This window comes from Cnephaeus nilssonii (genome assembly GCF_951640355.1).
Source record: "Cnephaeus nilssonii genome assembly, chromosome: 20".
Classification (NCBI taxonomy): domain Eukaryota; kingdom Metazoa; phylum Chordata; class Mammalia; order Chiroptera; family Vespertilionidae; genus Cnephaeus; species Cnephaeus nilssonii.
This window is the reverse complement of record NC_137091.1, coordinates 44,821,227-44,843,539: the sequence shown is the minus strand read 5'-3', so window position 1 is coordinate 44,843,539 and position 22,313 is coordinate 44,821,227. Positions and strand designations below refer to the sequence as shown.

Sequence of the window (22,313 nt, the reverse complement as noted above, 5' to 3'; positions counted from 1 at the left end):
GTCATTTTCGCTGGAGCTCATGATTATGCAGTAGGCTTATTAGCATTCCCCGCCCCCTAGGCCCCGCCCGGCTCCCCCCAGGCTGTAGCGGCGGCGGCGGCAGCGGACGCGACATGAGCAGCGGGGCGGCGTCCGCGACGGGGCGGGGGCAGCCCCGGGGTGGGGGGCCGGGACCCGGGGACCCCCCACCCAGCGAGACACACAAGCTGGTGGTCGTGGGCGGCGGCGGCGTGGGCAAGAGTGCGCTGACCATCCAGTTCATCCAGGTAGTGGGACCTCACTCGGGGGGTGCCCCCGGGACCCAGAACATAGCCCTTGGGGGAGGATCCCTGAGACCCCGATTTCCTCTTGATCCATCACTGAGACCCTCTTATGAGGCCCTCTAATCTTAAAAATCCCCCTGAGAATGTGACTCTGAGCCCCCTAGGACTTTCACCCTCTTACCTGAGGGATCTTCCTTCCAGACTCAGGTCCTGAGACTCCCCGCCCCTCCCCCAGGGCCCAGGACTCCCTTTCGCTGTTGACCTGACCCTGAGCACTTCCTGGGAGCACGTTAAATCCATAAGTCGCCCCACCCAGATCCTAAGTCCTTTCCTGTGCCCCCACCCGTGTAGATGCCACTTCCTCTCACCCTGAGCCCCATCTCCCCCAAATCCCAGACCTCAGCTTCCCCTCTGAGAGCCAGAGCCTAACTGGGAAAACGCCTGTGCACAAAGCCCTTGAGATGCCCCCAGTCTGGATGCTTAGCCCTTTCAGCCACCTCCCCCAGAATCTAGAAATTATGCCCAAACTTTGCCCCTGAGTCCCATCTGGGACCACCCAGTTCTAAGAGAGATGCCCTCAGACCCAAGAGAGTTCTAAAAGGTCCTGTGCCCCTTGGTCACTCCAAAGAACCCTAAGACCCCAAATCCTGGGGCTCCCACGTGACCCAGACCTCCAGCCTCCCCCTAAGGAAAACCAATTAGTCCTCTTGAATTTTCCACTCAGACTCCCTGAGCCTCTCTCAGAAGCCCTGGCTACCCCCCTCCCCAAATAGTCTCCATGGAAGAAGCCCCCCCCCCAGATTCTTGACACCCCCAGAAATAGCTACTCCTGAGGAGTGTCTCTGACCTCATAAATGCATGTCAGGGTCTCTAAGACTCTAGACATACACTTCTATTTTAGTACAAACTCCCAAATGTGCCCAAATTGTCTTCGGGCTTTCCCTCTCCTACTTCTCACCCCTGGGCTTCTTGTGAGGTACGCTCAAGACACCCTCCTAATCCCCCAGGGCCTGGTCCCCACACCCTCCTTCCAGGACAAGCCCTCACCAAGCACCACCCTCAGCAGACAGGGTGCAGCCCTAAGACCCCCAGCTGCCAGATCACCCCTTCTCGCTGAAACTCCACCCCTGCCCAGGAAAACTCCACCCCATTCCCAAGGGAAACCTCCCTCCGGCCTCAGAGAAACCCTAGAAAGGTGTCTGCTCCTGAGAAGATACTGCAGAGGCCCCTGGGCCGCAGACCCCCTAAGAGACCCAGCCCCCCCAGTGCCAGGATGGGAGCCCTTGCCTGTGTAGGGAAAAGCCCCCCCAGCCCTGGGCCCCTTATCCCAGGGGCAAACCCGAAGCTGCTCAGAAGCCTGGCTGGAGACAGGCGGGACCCAGGCAGGAAGGGCGGGGCCCAGCCTGCAGGAGGGGCAGTGTCTCCAAAGTTGGATTGGAACCCAGACCTTCCCCTGGGAGGAGACACTGAAAGCCGCCCGAGGAGGAGGAGGAGGAAGAGGAGGAGGAGGGGGAGGGGGAGGGGGAAGAAGAGGAGGGAAAAGAGGAGGAGGGACAGATACAGACGGGCAGAATTCTGGACAGCACGGCTCCCAATAACTGAGCACCTACTGTGTCCAGGCAGTGTGGTAAATGCTTAGATGTGACGTGGATTTCCCCTGAATCTCACAAACGCTGGATTCAATGTGGGGCTATTTTTACCCTCATTTTCTAAATGAGGAAACAGGTTCAGAGAGGGGAAGTGATTTGTTCAATGCCACACAGCCAGGAGGTCATCAGGATGTAGGAGATGTACTTGATGCCCGAAAGAGAGAGAAGTGCGGGAGAGCCTCGGAGACAGGGGACTGGGGGCGGCAGAGGGAGGGGCAGAAAGCCAGAAAGAGGAAGGTGGAGCCCAAGAGAGGCGGGGGGGGGGGGGGGGGGGGACCGAGATCCAGAGAGCGGGGACAGAGAAGGCGGGCCCCAGGGGCAGAGCTGTGTCCTCCCTGCTGGGGCAGTGGGGTAACAGCGTCCTCTCCCCACCCCACCAGTCCTACTTCGTTTCCGACTACGACCCCACCATCGAAGACTCCTACACCAAGATCTGCACCGTGGATGGCGTCCCGGCCCGACTGGACAGTGAGGGCGGCCGAGAGCGGATGGGGGTGGGGGGCGGCGGGGGGCGGGAGGCGGGGCCGGGCCCAGGGTGCCTGGGGATGGCTAGGGGAGCCTTGTCCACATGGCGGCCCTCTCCCCGTCTCTGCAGTCCTGGACACCGCGGGCCAGGAGGAGTTTGGCGCCATGCGGGAGCATTACATGCGCGCCGGGCACGGGTTCCTGCTGGTGTTTGCCATTAACGACCGGCAGAGGTGAGAGGAGCAGGGAGGTGGCCGAGCCGGGGGCGGGGCGGGGCGGGGCTTATCCGGGGGGCGGGGCCGAGCCGGGGGCGGGGCTGAGCAGCTGCACCTCACCCCTCTCTGGGCTTCCTCCGCAGTTTCAACGAGGTGGGCAAGCTCTTCACGCAGATCCTGCGGGTCAAGGACCGAGACGACTTCCCCATCGTGTTGGTCGGGAACAAGGCCGATCTGGAAGCGCAGCGCCAGGTCCCAGACGCCCGGGGACTCCGTCTCAGCCTGGGGGGCACCTCCCGTCTCTCCTCACCTCAGCATCCTCCGGCTTGTGTGATCCCGCCCCCTCCGCGGCCGCGCACCTCACTAGATGTGTTAGCGGAGTCCCCGGCATTGCCCCCAGGAGTTCCCAGGAGAGGTGGCTGGTCCCCAGGTCCCCAGGCCCCGACTCTGCTCCAGCCCCGGCTCTTGTTCCCACCGGGACCTTTGCACCAGCCTCCCGTGTCTCCCCTCCGGTCCACCTCCCACTGGGCCCCGCTGCCCCTCCCCTGCTCCCAGCCCTCCGCGGCTCCCCGTTGGCCCTGGGAAAAACCCCAGCTCTTCGGCCTGGCGCTGGGTGCCCACCAGGGTCTCGGCCCTCCCTCTCTCTGCTCCCGCCACTTCCCTCCGCCGTGGGATTGCATGCAGAGCGCATGTTTAGAGTAAGCCTTTGGGGATTTCCAACCTTGGCCGCTTGGCCTCTGCTGGGAACACCCCCCTTCTCTCCCCCGATGAACTGTCATCTCACTTGCAGGAGGGCAGATGTCTGTGCAGGCTCTCCACTCCTCAGACGGCACCGAGCCCCCTCGGTGTCCCCCATAGGATCTCTGGAACTTTCCATTTGAGCCCCCAGCGCACCGTCTGTGACCCCTCCCCCTCATTCCAGCGCACAGTGTGTCTGTCCTTCTGCCCTGTCCTGGGTGCAGGGACCTGAGTCTCCCCTGTGTCCCCCACCCCCACCCCAGGTGCCCCGATCTGAAGCCAACACCTTCAGCGCCTCCCACCACGTGGCCTATTTCGAGGCCTCGGCCAAACTGCGTCTCAACGTGGACGAGGCCTTCGAGCAGCTGGTGCGGGCTGTCCGGTGCGTGGAGCGCCCCCTCCCTGCCTTCTGTCCCCAACCCCTGGGGCCCCAGACTCACCAGCCTCTCCCCACAGGAAGTACCAGGAGCAGGAGCTCCCGCCCAGCCCCCCCAGCGCCCCCAGGAAGAAGGCCAGGGGCTGCCCCTGCGTCCTCCTGTAGAGGAACCAGCACAAGCTCCAGGGACCAGCTGCCCTCCCCCTGGGTCTCCCAGGCTACACTACACCCCCCCCCCCTGGCCCTGCAGCCACTGCCACCGCGTGCCTCTGCCAACGCCTCCTCCCCCCATCCAGGCCCCCGGTGGGGGTGAGGGGCTCCCGGGCGTCCATCCGGGTCACTGCTGTATATAACCCCGCCCCAGAGAAATAAAGGTCACTGCCAATGTCAGGAAGTGCTTGTGTGGAAGGGGAAAGGCTAGAAGAGGTCGGTGACCTCAGGGCGCGCGCGCACACACACACACACACACACACACACACACACACACACACACACACGAAAGCCTCGGCCCTCCTAGAACCATCGGATCTACAACCCCGTGTGGGTGGGGGCAGGGGCCATCGAGAACAAGGTGAGCCAGGTGTCTGGACCCCACGTGCCCTTCACCAGGCCATTCCACCCTTTTCTGTGTCGGTGGGCATTTGTTGGGATGAGGTTTAATGTTTGAGAAAGATTTTTTTTCCTGGAACATTCTATAACGACACTGTTCCATATGGTAGCCAGAAGCTACATGTGAATATTATTTTTTCCCCATTGACCCCAGAGAGGGAGAGGGAGAGAAACATGGACCCGTTGTTCCACCCATCCATGCACCCACCCGTTTCCTGCATGTGCCCTGACCGGGGATCGAACCTGCAACCCTGGTGGATCAGCACGACGCTCCAACCAACGGAGCTACTTGGCCAGGGCAAGGGCATGTGACTGTCCTCGGTCACACTGGCCACATTTCAAGAGCCCATTCATTCTTTACATGTGGCTAGTGGCTACCCCAATGCAAACAGGGAGATTCCCACCACTGCAGAGAGGTCCATTGGTGTTCTAGAAAGTTCCAGACTTTGGAGACAGGCAGCAACCGCTACAAACCCTGCCCACCCCCTCCCACCTCCGATGTATGTTTGCAAGGGCTTTTGGCCGGAGGAGAAAGGGACAGGTGGACGGATTGGTGTCCGAGCAGCCAGCTGGCAAGTTCTCAGTTCCAGAAAGTTCCCAACTGGGCTGATGACTTGGGGCTGGTGTGGACACACCCCATCTGGGCCTCTCTCCTGGGAGGGGGGTATCTTGAGGCCACCAGACGTAAGTTGCTAGGACTCTTCCGTTTGGAAACCTTTGATTCCCCCACATTCAACCCAGGACCCCTAATTCCGTGCTCTATTTGCTCACCTAGAAGGCTGGAGACCACCACTCACCCATCTCCCAAGCCCACTGGACAGGTGTTGTTGAACCCCAACACTTAACTCACTCAACACACCAGGCCAGAACACCATCCCACATGTCCCCAGGCCTGAACTTTGACCTCCACCCGATGAGCTGTCACCAGTCAATGATCTCCGGCCCCTCCCCCCCACATCCGTGTCCCCGCCAGAAATGCTCTCCTCACACCCACCCAGAACCCACTTCCTGGGCCCGGGGGCAGCGATGGTCCTGCAGGGGCCCCGGCCGCGGGCTGCCTGGGTTCAAACCCAGCTCCGCCACCTCCGTCGCAGAGCCTGTCTTGTCATCTGTGCCCTGTGATGTGGGCGACCACAGAGCCACTTCCCAGGGCAGGAGGCGCATAGGCGGCCAGCACCGTGCCCAGCACCATGAATGTCCCTCTGTATTCCAGATCAGAACAATGATTGCTGGCTATCCCTTTCCGGGTCTCATTATCACAGAATCCTTGGCACGAGTTCCACCTTCCGCCCGGGGAATCGGCGTGGCTCAGATGTATTGTCCCGCAAGTTCGCTCCCCCTCCCCCAGAACGCCTGCTCCGTGAGGCCCACCTCTGGGGGACGGGGAGGGGCCGGTGGGTGGGGGGATGTTTCTAGCAGTTTCCACATAAGACCCAACACCCCCACCTAAGTCCCAGCCAGGGGTGAGGCCCGCCCCTAGCACAAGGTCTGAGTTCTCGCGGCATTGCCTAACAGGGCCAAGTCCTTGGCCGGGACACCCTGCCTCTTGGAGGACCAAGATGCACTTGGAGAAGCCAATGAAAGCTCCCATTTGCCCCCAGAACAAGGCACACACACAAACCCGCACGACAACTGGCAGGCCATTTTTGGAAGGTTCGCAGCCACCGCCATTCCAAACTCATCAGGCAGCAGCAAGAGGCTAGCGTGACCTAGTTGGCATCGCCCTAGGCACATGTGTGCACCCGTGAGTCTCTCCTCTCTGGTTCCTGCCTCCCCTGGGCGCTGGCGGGCCCTGTCAAGGATTGTCTCTCTGGGTCCTTTGTCCATCTTTGTCAGCCTGTCTCTCAGTCCTTCTCGCCATCTCTTGGACCTCTGACACTTGAGGTCTCCTGCTAAGGGTAACAGCAGCCAAGTGCTGCAGTGCCGAGTGCTTCAAACAGGTTTCCTTCATCTTGCCGAAAGCCCATTTTACAGATGACAAAACTGAGGATGGGAGGCTATTCTCCAGCTTGTCGAGTTAGTGTGGAGAGCTGGGATTCAGTTGGAACAATTGGATTACAAAGGGCCAACCACAAGGTTATTGGAACCCCAACGCCCACCTTCTGACCACTCCATCCACTTTCTAGGACAGAGTCTGTCCTGGGACAACGCTGATCCTGGAGACTCTGGTCCCCATTTGGCATCCATTCAACCCAGAACCTGGAATGCACCACTCCCTCCGAGGCTATATGCTCAGCATCCCAGGGTTTAAGTCCATTCTCAATGCTCTTAACTGATTAAGAGGATTCCAGAAAGTCCACGGCCCATCACTAACTCCCATTATGTTCTCACATGTTTCTAGCCATTCTGTGAAACCATCAATAACAGTGGGGATGGTCTAGACAACATCCAAGGTTCCAGGACAACAGGGGTTCTTCCTCAACTTCACCTGGGAAACTAGGGTGCGAATGCTCTACCCCGTCATCTCACCGGATCTCTCCCCACTGAGCAGCCACCCGCAATGCTGACACGGGGATTCTAGAGCATCAAGAGTCTATCTTTGTTGAAAAGTGTCCAGGCTCTAGAATGGCTTACTCACTGCTCTATAGGCCAGGTTCTAGAATACTACCAGCTGAACTCCAGGTTGCAAGTTCTTGTCCTAGAACATTGCTCCCCAAACTTGCATGTGCATGTGAATCCTCCCGGGAGCTTACTAAAAAGTTGGTTCTGTGGCCGGCCGGCGTGGCTCAGTGGTTGAGCGTTGACTTATGAACCAGGAGGTCATAGTTGGATTCCTGGTCAGGGCATAAGCCTGGGTTGTGGGCTCGATCCCCAGTGTGGGGCAGGCAGGAGGCAGCCGATCAATGATTCTCTCTCATCCTTGATGTTTCTATCTCTCCCTCTCCCTTCCTTTCTGAAATCAATAAAAAAATAACAAAACAAACAAACAAAACCAACCTCATGGCTTCTCTTTGCCCTTCCCCTTGGGTTCCTTGCTCTGGGGCAGTGGTCGGCAAACTCATTAGTCAACAGAGCCAAATATCAACAGTACAAGATTGAAATTTCTTTTTGAGAGCCCAATTTTTTAAACTTAAACTTCTTCTAACACCACTTCTTCAAAATAGACTCGCCCAGGCCGTGGTATTTTGTGCAAGAGCCACACTCAAGGGGCCAAAGAGCCGCATGTGGCTCGTGAGCCACAGTTTGCCAACCACGGCTCTGGGGGAAGCCAGCTGCCATGCTCTGAAGACACTCAAGCTGCCCTATGGGCGGGTGAGGTCCATGTGGCAAAGCCCTGAGGCCTCCAGCCAAGTGTCATGCAAATGAGCCACCTTAAAAGTAGATCCTGAGCCCTGACCGGTTTGGCTCAGTGGATAGAGCATCAGCCTGTGGACTCAAGGGTCCCAGGTTCGATTCCGATCAAGGGCATGAACCTTGGTTGCGGGCACATCCCCAGTAGGAGGTGTGCAGGAGGCAGCTGATCGATGTTTCTCTCTCATCGATGTTTCTGACTCTCTCTCCCTCTCCCTTTCTCTCTATAAAAAATCAATAAAAAAAAATAAAATATATATATATATATAAAAGTAGATCCTGAAACTCCAGCCAAATCCTTGAGGACTGCTCCCCTGAGTCCCACCTGCCGCCCTGGGAATAAGATGGCTCAGATGTACTGTCCCACGGTTCCTCCTCCCTCCCCCAGAACCCCTGCCCACCGGCTGATGGCCCGATGGCATCCTTGTGACAGAGCTAGGCCAGCCCCACCCAGTTAACCCACCCCCCGATTCCTGATCCTCAGAAACCATACAATGATGCTTCTTGTTTTAAGTCACTAAATTTTGGGGCGGGCTATTTGTTACACAGCGAGACACAACAGATACATGGTCCCCGGCGCGACCACCACCCAGGGCTCCAGAAAGGCCGCATTCCAGTTCAGGACCCTCTGCCCGTGCCACCCCAGGGCCGCCCAAGACGCCGCAGGACAGAGCCACGCCAGCCGGACGATAAAGTGTTTGCCGTTGGGTTTTCGTTTGGCTGGTTGTGTGTACACAGTGTATACAAGTTGAGTTGTACAGAAGCCCAAGAAAGAGCAAGAGACAACGGGTGGAGGGGAGGTGGGAGCAGAGGGGTTAGAGAGAGGGAAGAGGGGAGGGGAGACCGATAAAAAATAGAACCACATCCAGACAACAATGGGATGGGGGTGGTGTGTGTTGGGGCGGGGGAGACACAGACAAATCGCAGTAGAAAAGGAGTGGGAGGGGCAAAAGGAGGGGACCCTTCTCCCCCCTCCACCTCCCCAGCCCCCGCCCCAGGTATGTACAATAAATAAGATTAAAAATAATTAACAAGATGCGTTTTCCCCCTCCCACTGGACACCGGAAGCCCTGGGGAGGGAATGGCCTTTAGCAAAGATCTTGGCCTGTAACGGGGGGGCTTGGGGGTCAGTGGGTCCCCCAGCTCTCTAAAGCAGCCCCACCCCCCTCAACCATACATAGATTTTTCCTATACATTATGTACAAGGTGGAGGGGGTGAGGGCAATGGCCATGGAGGTGGGGAATGGGGCAAGGGGGAGAGGGAAACCGTTACTAAATAGACATTTATACATATATATAAATAATTTCTCTGTACACCGGACAGTGGGAGGAATGGGGAGGGAGTGGAGAGGGCTGGGGAGAGAGGCGAGTCGAACTCTGAACCCTGCCCTGTAGGGACAGCACGGACACACCCTGACCAGTGACCCTCCCCTGTTCCCTGGCAACAGGGCCTAGGGGTTAGCGCCTGAAGACACAGTTCTGTCCCAATTCTTGGTTCAAGGAGGAGGTGTTCCGCCCCCCAGGAGGAGGTGGGGTCACCCACAGCGGCTGTGGGCCTGTGCTTGGGCCAGCAGGTCACTGAAGGAGTCGAAGAGCTGCTCCAGCCACGGCTGGTTCCGCATGCACTGCTGGACCACCTCCTCCTGGCCCAGGTCCTCGGCGCCGCCCTCGATGGCCAGGGTCTGCGGGGTTTAAACACGGAGCTGGGGCAGGTGGCCACCGCGGCCTGGGGTGGCAGGAGGCGGGGGTCTAGGGATCAGTGTCCAGGAAGAAGGGGCTGGGAGCTGGACCCCTGGGCCTGAGGGAGGAGGGGCTGGGAGCTGGACCCCTGGGTCTGAGGGAGGAGGGGCTGGGAGCTGGACCCCTGGGTCTGAGGGAGGAGGGGCTGGGAGCTGGACTCCTGGGTCTGAGGGAGGAGGGGCTGGGGGCCTGGACTCCTGGGTCTGAGGGACGAGGGGCTGGGAGCTGGACCCCTGGGCCTGAGGGAGGAGGGGCTGGGAGCTGGACTCCTGGGTCTGAGGGAGGAGGGGCTGGGGGCCTGGACTCCTGGGTCTGAGGGAGGAGGGGCTGGGGGCCTGGACTCCTGGGTCTGAGGGAGGAGGGGCTGGGGGCCTGGACCCCTGGGTCTGAGGGAGGAGGGGCTGGGGGCCTGGACTCCTGGGTCTGAGGGAGGAGGGGCTGGGGGCCTGGACTCCTGGGTCTGAGGGTGGAGGGGCTGGGAGCTGGACCCCTGGGTCTGAGGGAGGAGGGACTGGGGGCCTGGACTCCTGGGTCTGAGGGAGGAGGGGCTGGGGGCCTGGACTCCTGGGTCTGAGGGAGGAGGGGCTGGGGGCCTGGACCCCTGGGTCTGAGGGAGGAGGGGCTGGGGGGCCTGGATTCCTGGGTCTGAGGGAGGAGGGGCTGGGGGGCCTGGACCCCTGGGTCTGAGGGAGGAGGGGCTGGGGGCCTGGACTCCTGGGTCTGAGGGAGGAGGGGCTGGGGCTAGGCCCCTGGATCCACGGAAGAGCCCAATAGGGGTAGCTCCCCAGGGTGCTGCGGGGGGGACTCACCTGGTCCCGGCAGCGCAGGAAGGTGTGGTACTTGTAATGGTGGAGTGAGTGGTAGAGCGTGTAGTATCCCGACTTGTCCAGCTCAACCTTGAACTCCTGGGCAGATGGGGTGGAGAAACCTCAGCATCCACCCAGCACTGGGCAGCACCCCCCTCCCCCTCCAACCCTGCCCGCCCTCCCCGGCCCCACCTGGGCCCGGACCACGCTCCTCTTGAGCTTGCTGAGCGTCTTGCGGTTGTAGGGCTCCCCGGCCGGCCGCAGCCGCACGGCCCCGTCCTCAGGGGAGCCCTCCCCGCTCTGCTCCACCTGCAGCTGCGGGAACGTGTGCAGGGCGTCCTGTGGGAGGGAGGGTGAGGGATCAGTGGGACACCCCTCTGGACCCGCACACCCCAAACCCACCGTCCAGTTCTCAGGTTCCCCAAAGTCGTCAGATGCCTTAGTTTCCCCCAGGCTGTAGATCAAGAGACAACTGGGAGTCTCGCTTTCTTCCAAGGACCCAGGAGCCTGGGCCTGCCGGGTGACCTGTGAGTGCTTTGTTCCCGGCCCAGGATTCTCCGTCACCTAACTTCCACCCAGGACTCTCAGAGCTACCCCAACATCCTACTCAAAATTCTCCGAGTCAGCCGGAAGTCCAGAATCCCTGGCGCCAGGCAACATTCCATCCCAGAATCCTAAAGCCAGGCTGCCATTCCATCCCGTAACCCACAGACCGACCCTAATACAGGAATACGCCGGAGACACCGGGCTCCACTCCACCACTGACTGCCATAAAGTGGGCATTGCCGTAAAGAGACACCGCAATAAAGTGGGCATTGCCGTAAAGAGACACCGCAATAACGCGGACATTGCCGTAAAGCAGATGTCGCAATAAAGCGGGCATCGCCATAAAGCGGGCATCGCCGTAAAGCAAGCCACACAATTTTTGGTTTCCAGGTGGTACATATAAAAGTATGTTTACGCTATACTGTAGAACATTGCGTGTGCAATAACATTCTGTCTTAAAAAATGTACATGTCTTCATTTAAAAATATTTTATTGCAAAAAAATGTTAACCATCATCTGAGCCTTTGCAAGTTGTAAGCTTTTTGCTGGAGGGTCTTACCTTCAATTTGTAAAAAAAAAAAAAAAAAAAAGCAATATCGGTGAATCACAATAAGATGAGGTATGCCTATGTTCTATAACGACTTGTCTTGTTTAAAATGATTTTTAAAAGTGATTTTAGATAAGAGGAAGGGAGGGAGGGGGAAAGAGAAACATCGATTTGTTGTTCCACTTATTTATGCATTCATAGGTTTATTCTTGTACGTGCCCTGACCAGGGATTGAACCCCCAACCTTGGCGTATCAGGATGAGGCTCTAACCTACTGAGCTATCTGACCAGGGCTTCTTTTTTTTTTTAATAATGGATTTTTTTTTTCTCAAAAAGATCTGATTGTTATTTATTTTATTTTTGTTAATCCTCACCCAAAGATATTTTTCCATTGATTTTTAGAGAGTGGAAGGGAGGGGGAGAGACAGAGAGAAAAATTGATGTGAGAGAGACACATTGATTGGTTGCCTCCTGCATGTGCCCTGACCAGGGTCGGGAACCTGCAACCAAGGTACATGCCCTTGACCTGAACCCGGGACCCTTCAGTCCGAGGGCCAATGCTCTATCCACTGAGCCAAATAATGGAATTCTTAACCCTAGCAGGAGATCCTACCCAGACTTCTCAGAGCCAGACTAACAGCCAATCCCAGAATTCTCAAGACTGCTCCTAACATCCCAGCCAGGGCTGTATAACCAGGTTAACATTTTAGGCCCTACTTTCTGATGCAAACTAACATTCCACCAAGAATTTCCAAAGCCAGCCTAAAACCCATCCTAGAATTCTCTGACCTAGACGTATAGCCCCCCAGAATTTTCTGGGTGGATTAACATTCCATCCCAGGAATCCAAGTCACCTTAACATTCTATCCCAAGATTCTCAGCATGACACTAACTTCCCTATCAGAATCTCAGGGCTTATATTCTATCCCAGAATTCCTGGAGCCACCCTGATATTCCACCCCAGAACTCTAGCCATTCCAGAGGGAAATCATGTAGATAAGCTGGCCAACATGGCTCAGTGGTTGAATGTCGACCTATAAACCAGGAGATAACAGTTCGATTCCTGGTCAAGGGTACATGCCAGTGTGGGGTGTGCAGGAGGCAGCCGATCAATGATTCGCTCTCATCGTTGATGTGTCTCTCTCCCTCTCCCTTCCTCTCCGAAATCAATAAAAATGTATTTAAAAAAAATTTTTTTAATATATTTTATTGATTTTTTACAGAGAGGAAGGGAGAGGGATAGAGAGTTAGAAACATCGATTAGCTGCCTCCTGCACACCCCCTAATGGGGATGTGCCCGCAACCAAGGTACATGCCCCTGACCGGAATCGAACCTGGGACCTTTCAGTCCGCAGGCCGACGCTCTATCCACTGAGCCAAACCGGTTTCGGCAATAATAAAAATGTATTTTAAAAAAATACTGCCCTGACCGGTTTGGCTCAGTGGATAGAGTGTCGGCCTGCGGACTGAAGGGTCCCGGGTTCGATTCCGGTCAAGGGCATGTACCTTGGTTGCGGGCACATCCCCAGTGAGGGGTGTGCAGGAGGCAGCTGATCGATGTTTCTAACTCTCCCTTTCCCTTCCTCTCTGTAAAAAAATCAACAAAATATATTAAATAATATATATACTGAAGCCTGAGATTCTGTGTCAAAGAGCCCGTATTATGTCAACGAGCCCTTCGTGCAGGCCTCAGTTTACCTTTTGTCCCCAAACTTGCCTTCCACAACCGCACTCTGTTGGGCCTTCCCAGCAGCCCATCCCAGACCTTCAGGACCCCTGCTCTCAACTTTTCTCCTGGCCAAGCCCGACGCTCCCTCCAGATGTTCTGGGGGCCACTGCCCTGGCCCACAGGTGCCGTGTCCTCCATGCCTGACCTCCGGGCCCAGACCCCGCCTGCCCAGCCTCCCACGCACCTGCAGGGCTGGGCTCAGCGACAGCCGCTTCAGGACTTTCTTCTTGTGCTCATTCAGGAGGCCGTCGATCTTCCGCATGGGCGGGAGGTACAGCTCGTCTGGGAGACGCGGGGCGGGGCGGGGGGGGGGGGGGCGCGTCAGAAGAGTCCGGGCCCCACAACGCGTGGGGGGCAAAGGAGGGTTCCCCAGCTCCCTCCCCCAGGCCTCAGCTCACCATGCGTGTCCTCCAGGGCCTGGATCATGTCCGGGTCGAGCGCTGTGCTCACCAGCATCTCCACGTAGCTCCGGTACATCTCCCTCATCGCCCGGGTCTTCAGCAGACGCCCCGGTACTGCCCGCTCTGGGGGAAAACATGGGATGGGAGTTCATGATTCCGACTTGCTCTGGCGCTACCGGAGGCTGCAGACCGTGTTCTAAGCACCAGGGACCAGGAGAGAAACCCCGGCTCTCCGGGAGGCCCAAGCCCACGGGGCGGACTGCCAGGAACCGGTGATAGGGAAGGACATTAGGAAACAGCATTCCCGGCTGGTAAGCTTCATGTCTGACGAGTTCCATGCAGCTTCAACCAAGTCTAAAGAAGCAGCTTAGTTGGTTTCTAAACCGGTGAATCAAGTCAGAGATCAGATCACAGAGGGCAAGATGGAGGGAGGAGATAGGAGCAGACTGCACGTTATCTGTGCAAGCCAGACAAGGCCGGGCCCCCAGCGAGAGGGGCAAAGGGCAAGGGCTTTCCCTGGTGGGTGCTAGGAAGCCACGGAGGGCTGTGAGCAGGGGAGGGGTGGGAAGGTGTAGCAGGACCCCTCTGAGGCCATGTGGGGGACCGGCTGGAGGCCTGAGACCAGAGGTCAGGGCAATGGACCAGGTGAGAAAGGATGAGGCTGGAGCAGGGCAGGAGGGACAGGCTATGGAGATGGGGGTGGGGGTGGGGCTGTGGGAAAGAGCAGAGGGGGATGGGGCAGCGAGCGAGGGGTAGGACTGGGGACTTCTCAGGTGTCATGGTGCCCGGAGGGTCTGGCCTGGTGGCTCAGTGGCCAAGGGGACTGTCCCCGAGACAGGAAATCTAGGACAAGGCGCTCAGTGGGCGCTGGAGGGAGGGGGCTTGTGGGAGGCCTGGAGGGTGGCCAGGGGGAAGAGACAACCCTGAGGCTCGCGGGAACCTGTCGGAGCCTGCCAAAGGAGCGGTGGAGAGTGAGAAGCAACAAGGCCAAGGACAGGACACGGAGGGACCCTCAGGAGGGAGAGCGTCGGGGAGAAAAGACAAGCAGGAGGCCCCGAGGAGGGCGCAGCGTCCCCCTTCGGAAGGAAGCAGCAGGAGAAATGTGCACTTGGTGTATGCAGATCAAGGGTCCCTGGTGACAGCCGTTTCAAGCGTCTGGCGTGACCACTTGGCAGTGGGGGGTCAGACCCCATCAGGCCTCAGCCCAAACCCACCGACGTCTCCTATGTGGCTCGGGGTGAAACCCTGCCATTCGGCCCCAAAGCCCCAGGCCCCCTGTCCCTCCCCGATCTGGTCCTGCTCCTTCTCCGCCTTCCAGTGTCACCCTCTCCTGCTTGCTCCAGCCACTGGCCTCCTTCCTGATCCCCTGACACGCCCAGCCTGGAATGTTCTCTCCCTCGAAGTCACATGACCCCGCTGCGTGCAGATCTCTGCTCCGATGTCATTGCCAGGAGCCTCCCTAACTCTCTCCCTTCCCCGAAAACGTCACCCAGGACTCCGCCTGGATCCTCTTCCCTGGATTTATTTTTTCTCAACTGCCGTTAACCCTCCCCCGGCCTCACACCGATGGGTTTTCATATTGTTTTGTATTCTATTGCGTAACATCGTTATCTGATCGCCTCCCCGGCTGGACTCTGAGCTCCCGTGAGGACACATGTTTTTGTCCGTTCTGTTCACAGCTGGGGCCCCAGCTATGGCACACAGTAGGTGCTCAATAAGCACCTGCAGGAAGAGGCTGAGGAAGCTGGATGGGAGTGGATGAAAGGAAGAGGAGAGAAGACGGCACTGCAGCCTCTTTCTAGAACTTTCACTGGGTACACAGGAGAGGAGAGAGCATCTCCTTCCAGTACATTGAGGGTGGCAGGTTGTGGACAAGCAGGAGGGTTGGTGTTGAGGCCTCCGGAGCTGGGCAAAGCCTTCAGGGTATCCAGTCCTTCCCCCGGAGGGAGTCCTGGTTAAATGGGGCGGGGCGGGGGAGGAGGGGGCCAGACCCAGAGATGGATACTGACCCTTGGAAGGAAACTGCTCCCCCTACGAGTACCAAGTTCAGCTCCCATTTCCCAGGCTCCGAAAATCCAGGGCTGTCCATGTACGTTCATAGCAGCATTAACCAAACACTGGACACCACCCGAAGGCCCACCAGTTGGTACATGGATAAATAAAACGGGGTCGATCCACACAATGGAATATTAATTCAGCCAGGAAAAGGAACGAAGCACCAACCCACGGGTGAACCTCAAAAATACTGTGCTAAATGAAAGAAGCCAGACACAAAAGGCCGCGAATTGTATGATTCCACTTATCGGAAATGTCCAGAAGAGGCAAATCTATGGAGCTAGTACATTAGGGCTGGAGGGAGGGGAGGGGAGTGATAGCCAAAGGGTGCAGGGTTTTCCTCTTTGATGATGTAAATGTTCTAAAATTGATTACCAAGACGAATAACTCTATGACTATACTAAAGCCAGTGAATTATATGTTTTTAAATAGGTGAGCCAGATGGTAGGGGACTTGGATGCATAAACTTGTTTGAGAAAAAAAACAACAACAACTGAGGGCCAGGGAAGAAAAGACCTGCAAATCGAGGCCTTTGGGAAACCTCCTTTCAGTCCCAGCTTTAAATGCTTCTACCAGGCCTGATTCAGCACAGCTGGACCAGTTAAAAAGACGAGGCTCCCTTGCAGCTAGCTTTGGCCATGTGACTAGCTCTGGCCAATGGGATATGAGAAACAGGATGTGGGCCACACCCACTCAAATCTGTCACTTAAAAGTGAAGCCCTTCTCCACTCCTACTGACAGGGCTGCGGGGCCCAGCATGCTGATGAAGATAGCATGCTGGGCCCAGCCAGTGTGGTTCAATGGTTGAGCATCGACCTGTGAACCAGGAGGTCACAGTTTAATTACCAGTTAAGGCATATGTCTGGGTTGTGAGCTCAGTCTCCAGTGTGGGGCGTGCAGGAGGCAGCCGATCAATGATTCTCTCTCATCATTGATGTTTCTCTCTCTCTCTCCCTCTCTGAAATCAATAAGAGAAAAAAAAAATTTTTTTAAAAAGGCAGCATGCTGGGGGACAGCAGAACAGCAAAAGGAAAGAAAAGTGGGACCCTAGACAACCTTGAGAAGAGCCACTTATTCTCCATGACCCTCCCACCTATCTCAGGGCTTTGATGAAAAGACAATTCCATCTCTCATTTGACTAGCTGTATGTTTAGTCTCTGTTAGAACAGCTGCCCTGCCCCTGGCCAGGTAGCTCCGTTAGTTAGCACATCGTCCCGATAAGGTTGCAAGTTCGATCCCCAGTCAGGGCACATACAAGAAGCAACTAATGAATGCATAAACAAGTGGAACAACAAACTAATGTTGCTCTTCGAGTCTCTCTTTCCCTTCCTCTCCCTCCCTCTCTCTCAGATCAATCAATAAGTTAAAAAAAAATTACAAATTAAGAATAAAGAAAAATCTTAACTTTGTGTATGTACTTAGCTGTACTATAAGTAGTTGGTTTGTCTCAAAGGAGAAAAAAAACCTTGTAAAAAAAAAAAAGCAAAAACAAGAATAAAGAAAAATCAATCAGTCAATGAAAAGCAAACAACGAAACTGCTACCCCTGCACTCTACCTGAAAGTGTGTGACCTTGAACACGTCAGGTCACCTCCCAGTGCCTCCGTTTTCTCATCTTGAAAACCAAGGATAACTACAGCACCGACTTCGCAGGGATTAGGTCGAGATAAAATGACATAAAATGCTCACAAGGGTGCCTACCGCCTGGAAAGCACCTGACTGTTGTACATACGTGCACATACATGTATCGCTGTTGTTACTGTCATCATAAATCAGACATCATTCTAAGCCATGGAGCTCACATCTGGTACCCACAATAGGCAAACACCCTCCTAGGTGGTTTATCTGTTATGAACCCATTTGACAGGTGAGGTCATTGAGGCGCTGAGAGGTGACGCCTCCTCTCTGGAGCCCCCAGCCAGTCACAGGAAACACCACTGCCTCTGGGCCTCCAGGGTCGACGCTGGTCCCCTCGGCCCTCAGAACCTGCTCATTCTGAGACAAAACAGTGCCGTGTGCGAGGATGGAGCCCGAGGCGCTTCGGGCTGCGTTCCAACACCCCAGCGGTGTTACACGCCCGGTGCCTCAGTTTCCTCATCTGTATGTGAGGGTAAGAGCAGAACCCACCTCTGTGAAAAGGATGCGAGATGAGCAAAGAATTTAGAAGACAGCCCACCACGTTAACGAGATGCCCATAGTTGTTAGCTACTGGCTAGTATTATTTTTAAAATTTTGTTTAATTGATTGATTGATTTTTAGAGAGGAAGAGAGAAACACTGATTTGCTGTTCCACTTATTTATGCATTCATTGGTCGATTCTTGTATGTGCCCTGACCAGGATCGAACCTGCAATCTTGGTGTATTGGGATGATGCTCTAACCAACTGAGCTACCTGGCCAGGGCCTGGCTAGTATTATTATTTTCTTTTTAATTCATTTTAGAGAGAGGAAGGGAGAGGGAGAGAGAGAAACATCAGTGATGAGAGAGAATCATTGATCGGCTGCCTCCTGCACGCCCCCCCCACCAGGGATCAAGCTGCAACCCCAGCTTGTGCCCTGACTGAAAATCGAACCCTGATCTCCTGGTTCATAGGTCGATGTTCAACCACAGAGCCGCACCAGCTGGGCTACTGCAAGCATTTTTAATTTACTTATTATTGTGACAGTCTCGCTCATGCTACCTGGACCCTCTGGACAGCCCTCGCCCGTGCCTCCTTCCGAAGGCCCGGAGTCCCCCCCTCAACGCCCCGCCCCAAACCTCCCCACCAGCCTCCTGGCTGCCCAGGGCCTCACCGTCCTCGCTGGGCGCTCCGGGGGATGACTCTGAGTCCGAGGAGCTGCCTGCGGGGCCCCCGCCCGCCGAGGCGTTGCCTGCCACCTCCTTCAGCCACTTCTTCCTCTTCTTGGGGGGCGGCTCGGCCTTCACCTTGGTGGGCCGGGTCTTGGGCAGCCGGGAGGTGGCGGGCTGTCCGGTGAGGCTCCGCTCCGGCCGGGTCTGCCGCCCGCCTGTGCCCCGGTCCCCTCGCAGCAGCCGCTCCCCACGCGTCACCCGTTCCTTCTCCTTCTCCTTCTCCTTCTCCTTCTCCTTCTCCTTCTCCTTCTCCTTCTCTTTCTCCTTCTCCACGGGCCGAGGGGGGGACGCCTTCTCAGGGGCAGGGGGCTCGGGCACCACCGTCTCGGGTGGCTGCTCTGGGGGCTTCTCAGATGTCATCTTGTCAGGGGTCTCAGGCTTCGGAGGTGGCCCCGGGGCCTTGGGGGCGGGGGCGGAGCTGCCCCCCACAGAGGCCGGGCCCTTGGCCTGCCCCGAGCGCCTGGGAGGGGACATGGGAGGGAACAGTCAGCAGCCCCCAAGAAACCCAAGTTCTCCTCTTGGGACCCCCCCTGCCCAGCCCACAGCTCTAAGCACAGACCACCTTCCCTCTCGTGAGGTGGATCCTCTCTGGGCCTGTCCCCTGCCCTGGGCTCTCGGTCTCTCCCTGGGTCTGTCCCCTGCCCTGGACTCTCCATCTCTCCCTGGGCCTGTCCCCTGCCCTGGGCCTGTCCATCTCTCTCTGGGCCTGCCCGTCTCTCCCTGGGCCTGTCCGTCTCTCCCTGGGCCTGTCCGTCTCTCCCTGGGCCTGTCCCCTGCCCTGGACTCTCCATCTCTCCCTGGGCCTGTCCCCTGCCCTGGGCCTGTCCATCTCTCCCTGGGCCTGTTTCCTGCCCTGGGCCTGTCCATCTCTCTCTGGGCCTGTCCGTCTCTCTCTGGGCCTGCCCGTCTCTCCCTGGGCCTGTCCATCTCTCCCTGGGCCTGTCCATCTCTATCTGGGCCTGTCCGTCTCTCTCTGGGCCTGTCCATCTCTCCCTGGGCCTGTCCATCTCTCTCTGGGCCTGTCCATCTCTCTCTAGGCCTGCCCGTCTCTCCCTGGGCCTGTCCATCTCTCCCTGGGCCTGTCCATCTCTATCTGGGCCTGTCCGTCTCTCCCTGGGCCTGTCCATCTCTCTCTGGGCCTGTCCATCTCTCTCTGGGCCTGTCCATCTCTCCCTGGGCCTGTCCATCTCTCTCTGGGCCTGTCCATCTCTCTCTGGGCCTGTCCGTCTCTCCCTGGGCCTGTCCATCTCTCTCTGGGCCTGTCCATCTCTCTCTGGGCCTGTCCGTCTCTCCCTGGGCCTGTCCATCTCTCCCTGGGCCTGTCCATCTCTCTCTGGGCCTGTCCATCTCTCTCTGGGCCTGTCCGTCTCTCCCTGGGCCTGTCCATCTCTCTCTGGGTCTCTGTCCAGCCCTGCTCTGTCCCCTCCTCCTGACAATTTCCTGTCGCATGTTCGGTCCCCTAGCCTTCTGGCCGTGCCCGCCCCCCGTCCCCCAGGCCCCACGGTACCTGACAGGCGCTGGGGGCCGGTGCCAGGGTTTCCGAGCACAGACCCTCACGTAATCCTTCTTGTTGACGTTTTCCAGAAACTTCACATAAAGGCGCTGGTACCGGTTTTTTGCGTCCCCAAAATATCCCAAATACTACGGAGGGGAAGAGGCACAAGAAGAAACTCCTTCACCGCCCCATCGGGGCAGCCCCGACCCCCGAGACTCCCACCGCCCCGGGCCGGACCCCCCGGCGGGGCGGGTCCTCGCTGCCCCCGCAGGCTTACGTTACTGGTGGCGCAGAACTGCCGCTGCCCGTCCTTGATCTCCGGGGTGAACTTCTGCAGCAGGGCCTTCTGGACGCGCCAGATGGGTGGGGGCTCTCGGCCCGTCTGCAGCGCCAGCTGAGGAGGGGCACAGCGAGGCCGGCGGGGTCAGCACCCGTTCCTGCGCCCTGCCCCCCAATTCCTGGCCCTCGGGCCTCCCTCGGTACCCCCTTAGACAAAAGGCATCGCGGTCAGACAGATATCTTTTGGTCTCGTGAGGGCCTGAGCCCCGGGGACCTCGCTGAGTCCGGAGACAGCTGGCGTCTGGCCCTGTCCTCCTCCGGCTCATCCGGCGCTCAGTCCGGTCGGATGGCACACGCCCCCCGCATGCGGTAATGGCAAAACGCAAGCACCTGCCACCCACCCTTTTCCAGACACCGTGTCTGGCCCCAGGGCACAGCCGCCAAGGAGACTGACAAAGCCTTGTTATGGGGTCTTCGTTACCCGGGCAACAAGGCAGACAAGCAACTAACCAAAGCAGGGCAAGGCTGTGGCTGGTGCCAAGAACAGACAGGTGACAGGTTACCTGAGACCATTCACTCCATCCGCCTACCCACCCGGGGCAGGACCCAGGTAACGGCTCTCCCATCTCCACCCCCTGCACCCCCTCAGACCCCCGCCCACACACCGAGGCTCGTGGGCCCCTGACTGGGCACTGGAACCCATGGGTGGGAGTGAGACCCAGCATCTGACCTTGGGGAGTGAGACGGGCAGGAGGGGAGCCAGACACAGGCACACAATAACAGCACCGATAGGAAATGTGTTAACGGCCCTGACCGGTTTGGCTCAGTGCACAGAGCGTCGGCCTGCAGACTCAAGGGTCCCAGGTTCGATTCCAGTCAAGGGCATGTACCTTGGTTGCGGGCACGTCCCCAGTGGGGGGTGTGCAGGAGGCAGCTGATCGATGTTTCTCTCTCATTGATGTTTCTAACTCTCTATCCCTCTCCCTTCCTTTCTGTAAAAAATCAATAAAGTATATTAAAAAAAGAAGAAGAAATGTATTAATGGCGGATGCCCCAGAAGCCTAGAGAACGGACCCTCAACTCAATCTGAATCCAAGAACGCTTCCTGGAAGAAGTGACACCTAAATGAGTCTTGGAAGGACCGTGTCCCTTTCCATGCGGGGACTGGGTGATGACCAGGGCTGCCAGGGAAGTGTGTGACGGCCGTGGCTCTAGACGGGAGCAACTCCCGGTGGTACAGATCCGAAAAGACTAAGCACGTAGGGGGATACGTGCACTGTGCATTGTGCTGACCCAGGGATGGAGGAGGAGCAGTGCCTGCCATCACAGACTCCATGGTCAAGGGGCCACAACAGCATTCGGAGGATCACTCCAATCGATTGGTCATGGCTGCCCTGAGCACCTGGCTCAGCAGGAGCGAGTGCTGGGATCAATTAATAATGTCTGCCCCTGACAGCGGCAACACGGAGGGCTGCGTGCCAGGTATTGGTTATCTACCCTTGGTTTTGGGTCAACTGCTCTCGCAGCCACGATGCCTCATGTCCCTCAGATCAATCCGATCCACATAGCAGGCGTTTCCATAACCTGACGAAAATGCAGTCCAGAGGCTCTCGCCTGAGCCTCACACAAGAGGGAGGCAGGATGGGACAGGGACGCAGGCGTCCCCCACCTAGCGTGCTTTCCTCCAGGAAACCACGGTTGTCAGTCCTCCCTTCTGGCTCCTCAGGGAGCCAGGCCAGAGGCCCAAGGACTGAAAAGTCCACGTACATCCTACCCTGCTCCAAAACCCTCGGCAGGCGGGCACGGAGAGACTTTGCCCCCGTTTCCTCTCCCCTCTCCTGCCCCTGCGCAGCAGGCCATGCAGACCCCTCCAAGCTCAGCAGACAAGCCCCCGACTTTTTTTTTTAGAGAGAGAGGAAGGGAGAAGGAGAGAAACATGGATGTGAAAGAGAAACATCGATCAGCTGCCTCCTGAATGCCCACCCCTGGGGATCGAGCATGCAACCCGGGCATGTGCGCTGACAAGGAATTGAACTGGCAACCTTTCGGTGCATAGAATGATGTCCAACCAACTGAGCCACACTGGCCAGAGCAAGCCCCAGACTTTTGAACTCCACACTTTTTGCAAATGCAGGGTCCCCCACCGGGGGTGCTTTTTCTCTCTCATTGTGAATAGGATGTGCCCTGTTCTAGTTCTCAGAAGCCGTTGAGAAATCCATTAGGGCTCCCCCCTCCCCCTGAAGCCAGGGAAAACCACCCC

The 22,313-nt window shown here is 57.4% G+C and overlaps 2 protein-coding genes across 4 annotated transcripts in view; one reads left to right on the top strand and one right to left on the bottom strand.

The window, feature by feature from the left end:
• The first annotated feature begins 70 nt into the window (after positions 1-70).
• RRAS (RAS related) lies at positions 71-4,068 on the top strand. Its single transcript, XM_079759857.1, has 6 exons — positions 71-266; positions 2,293-2,380; positions 2,508-2,610; positions 2,736-2,844; positions 3,594-3,712; positions 3,787-4,068. The coding sequence occupies exons 1-6, from the start codon at positions 114-116 to the stop codon at positions 3,869-3,871; spliced, it is 657 nt and encodes a 218-aa protein (XP_079615983.1). The 5' UTR covers positions 71-113; the 3' UTR covers positions 3,872-4,068.
• Positions 4,069-8,298: 4,230 nt separating this feature from the next.
• Positions 8,299-22,313, bottom strand: part of PRR12 (proline rich 12) — a 36,759-nt gene continuing 22,744 nt past the window's right edge. For all 3 annotated transcript variants that reach the window (XM_079760115.1, XM_079760110.1, XM_079760111.1), the window contains 8 exons: positions 20,052-20,168; positions 19,787-19,920; positions 18,222-18,739; positions 13,373-13,498; positions 13,159-13,256; positions 10,345-10,491; positions 10,156-10,251; positions 8,299-9,288 (listed from right to left, as the gene is read on the bottom strand). In XM_079760115.1, coding sequence (XP_079616241.1) covers positions 9,142-9,288; positions 10,156-10,251; positions 10,345-10,491; positions 13,159-13,256; positions 13,373-13,498; positions 18,222-18,739; positions 19,787-19,920; positions 20,052-20,168 — 1,383 coding nt within the window. In that variant the 3' untranslated portion in view covers positions 8,299-9,141. The remainder of the gene's footprint in view (positions 9,289-10,155; positions 10,252-10,344; positions 10,492-13,158; positions 13,257-13,372; positions 13,499-18,221; positions 18,740-19,786; positions 19,921-20,051; positions 20,169-22,313) is intronic.

Excerpts from the sequence above, each read along its gene's own strand:
- RRAS (XM_079759857.1), top strand. The coding sequence starts at position 114 with ATGAGCAGCGGGGCGGCGTCCGCGACGGGGCGGGGGCAGCCCCGGGGT. Across the intron at positions 2,381-2,507 it reads CGTCCCGGCCCGACTGGACA|TCCTGGACACCGCGGGCCAG; the intron begins GTGAGGGCGGCC and ends CCGTCTCTGCAG. Across the intron at positions 2,845-3,593 it reads ATCTGGAAGCGCAGCGCCAG|GTGCCCCGATCTGAAGCCAA; the intron begins GTCCCAGACGCC and ends CCCCCACCCCAG.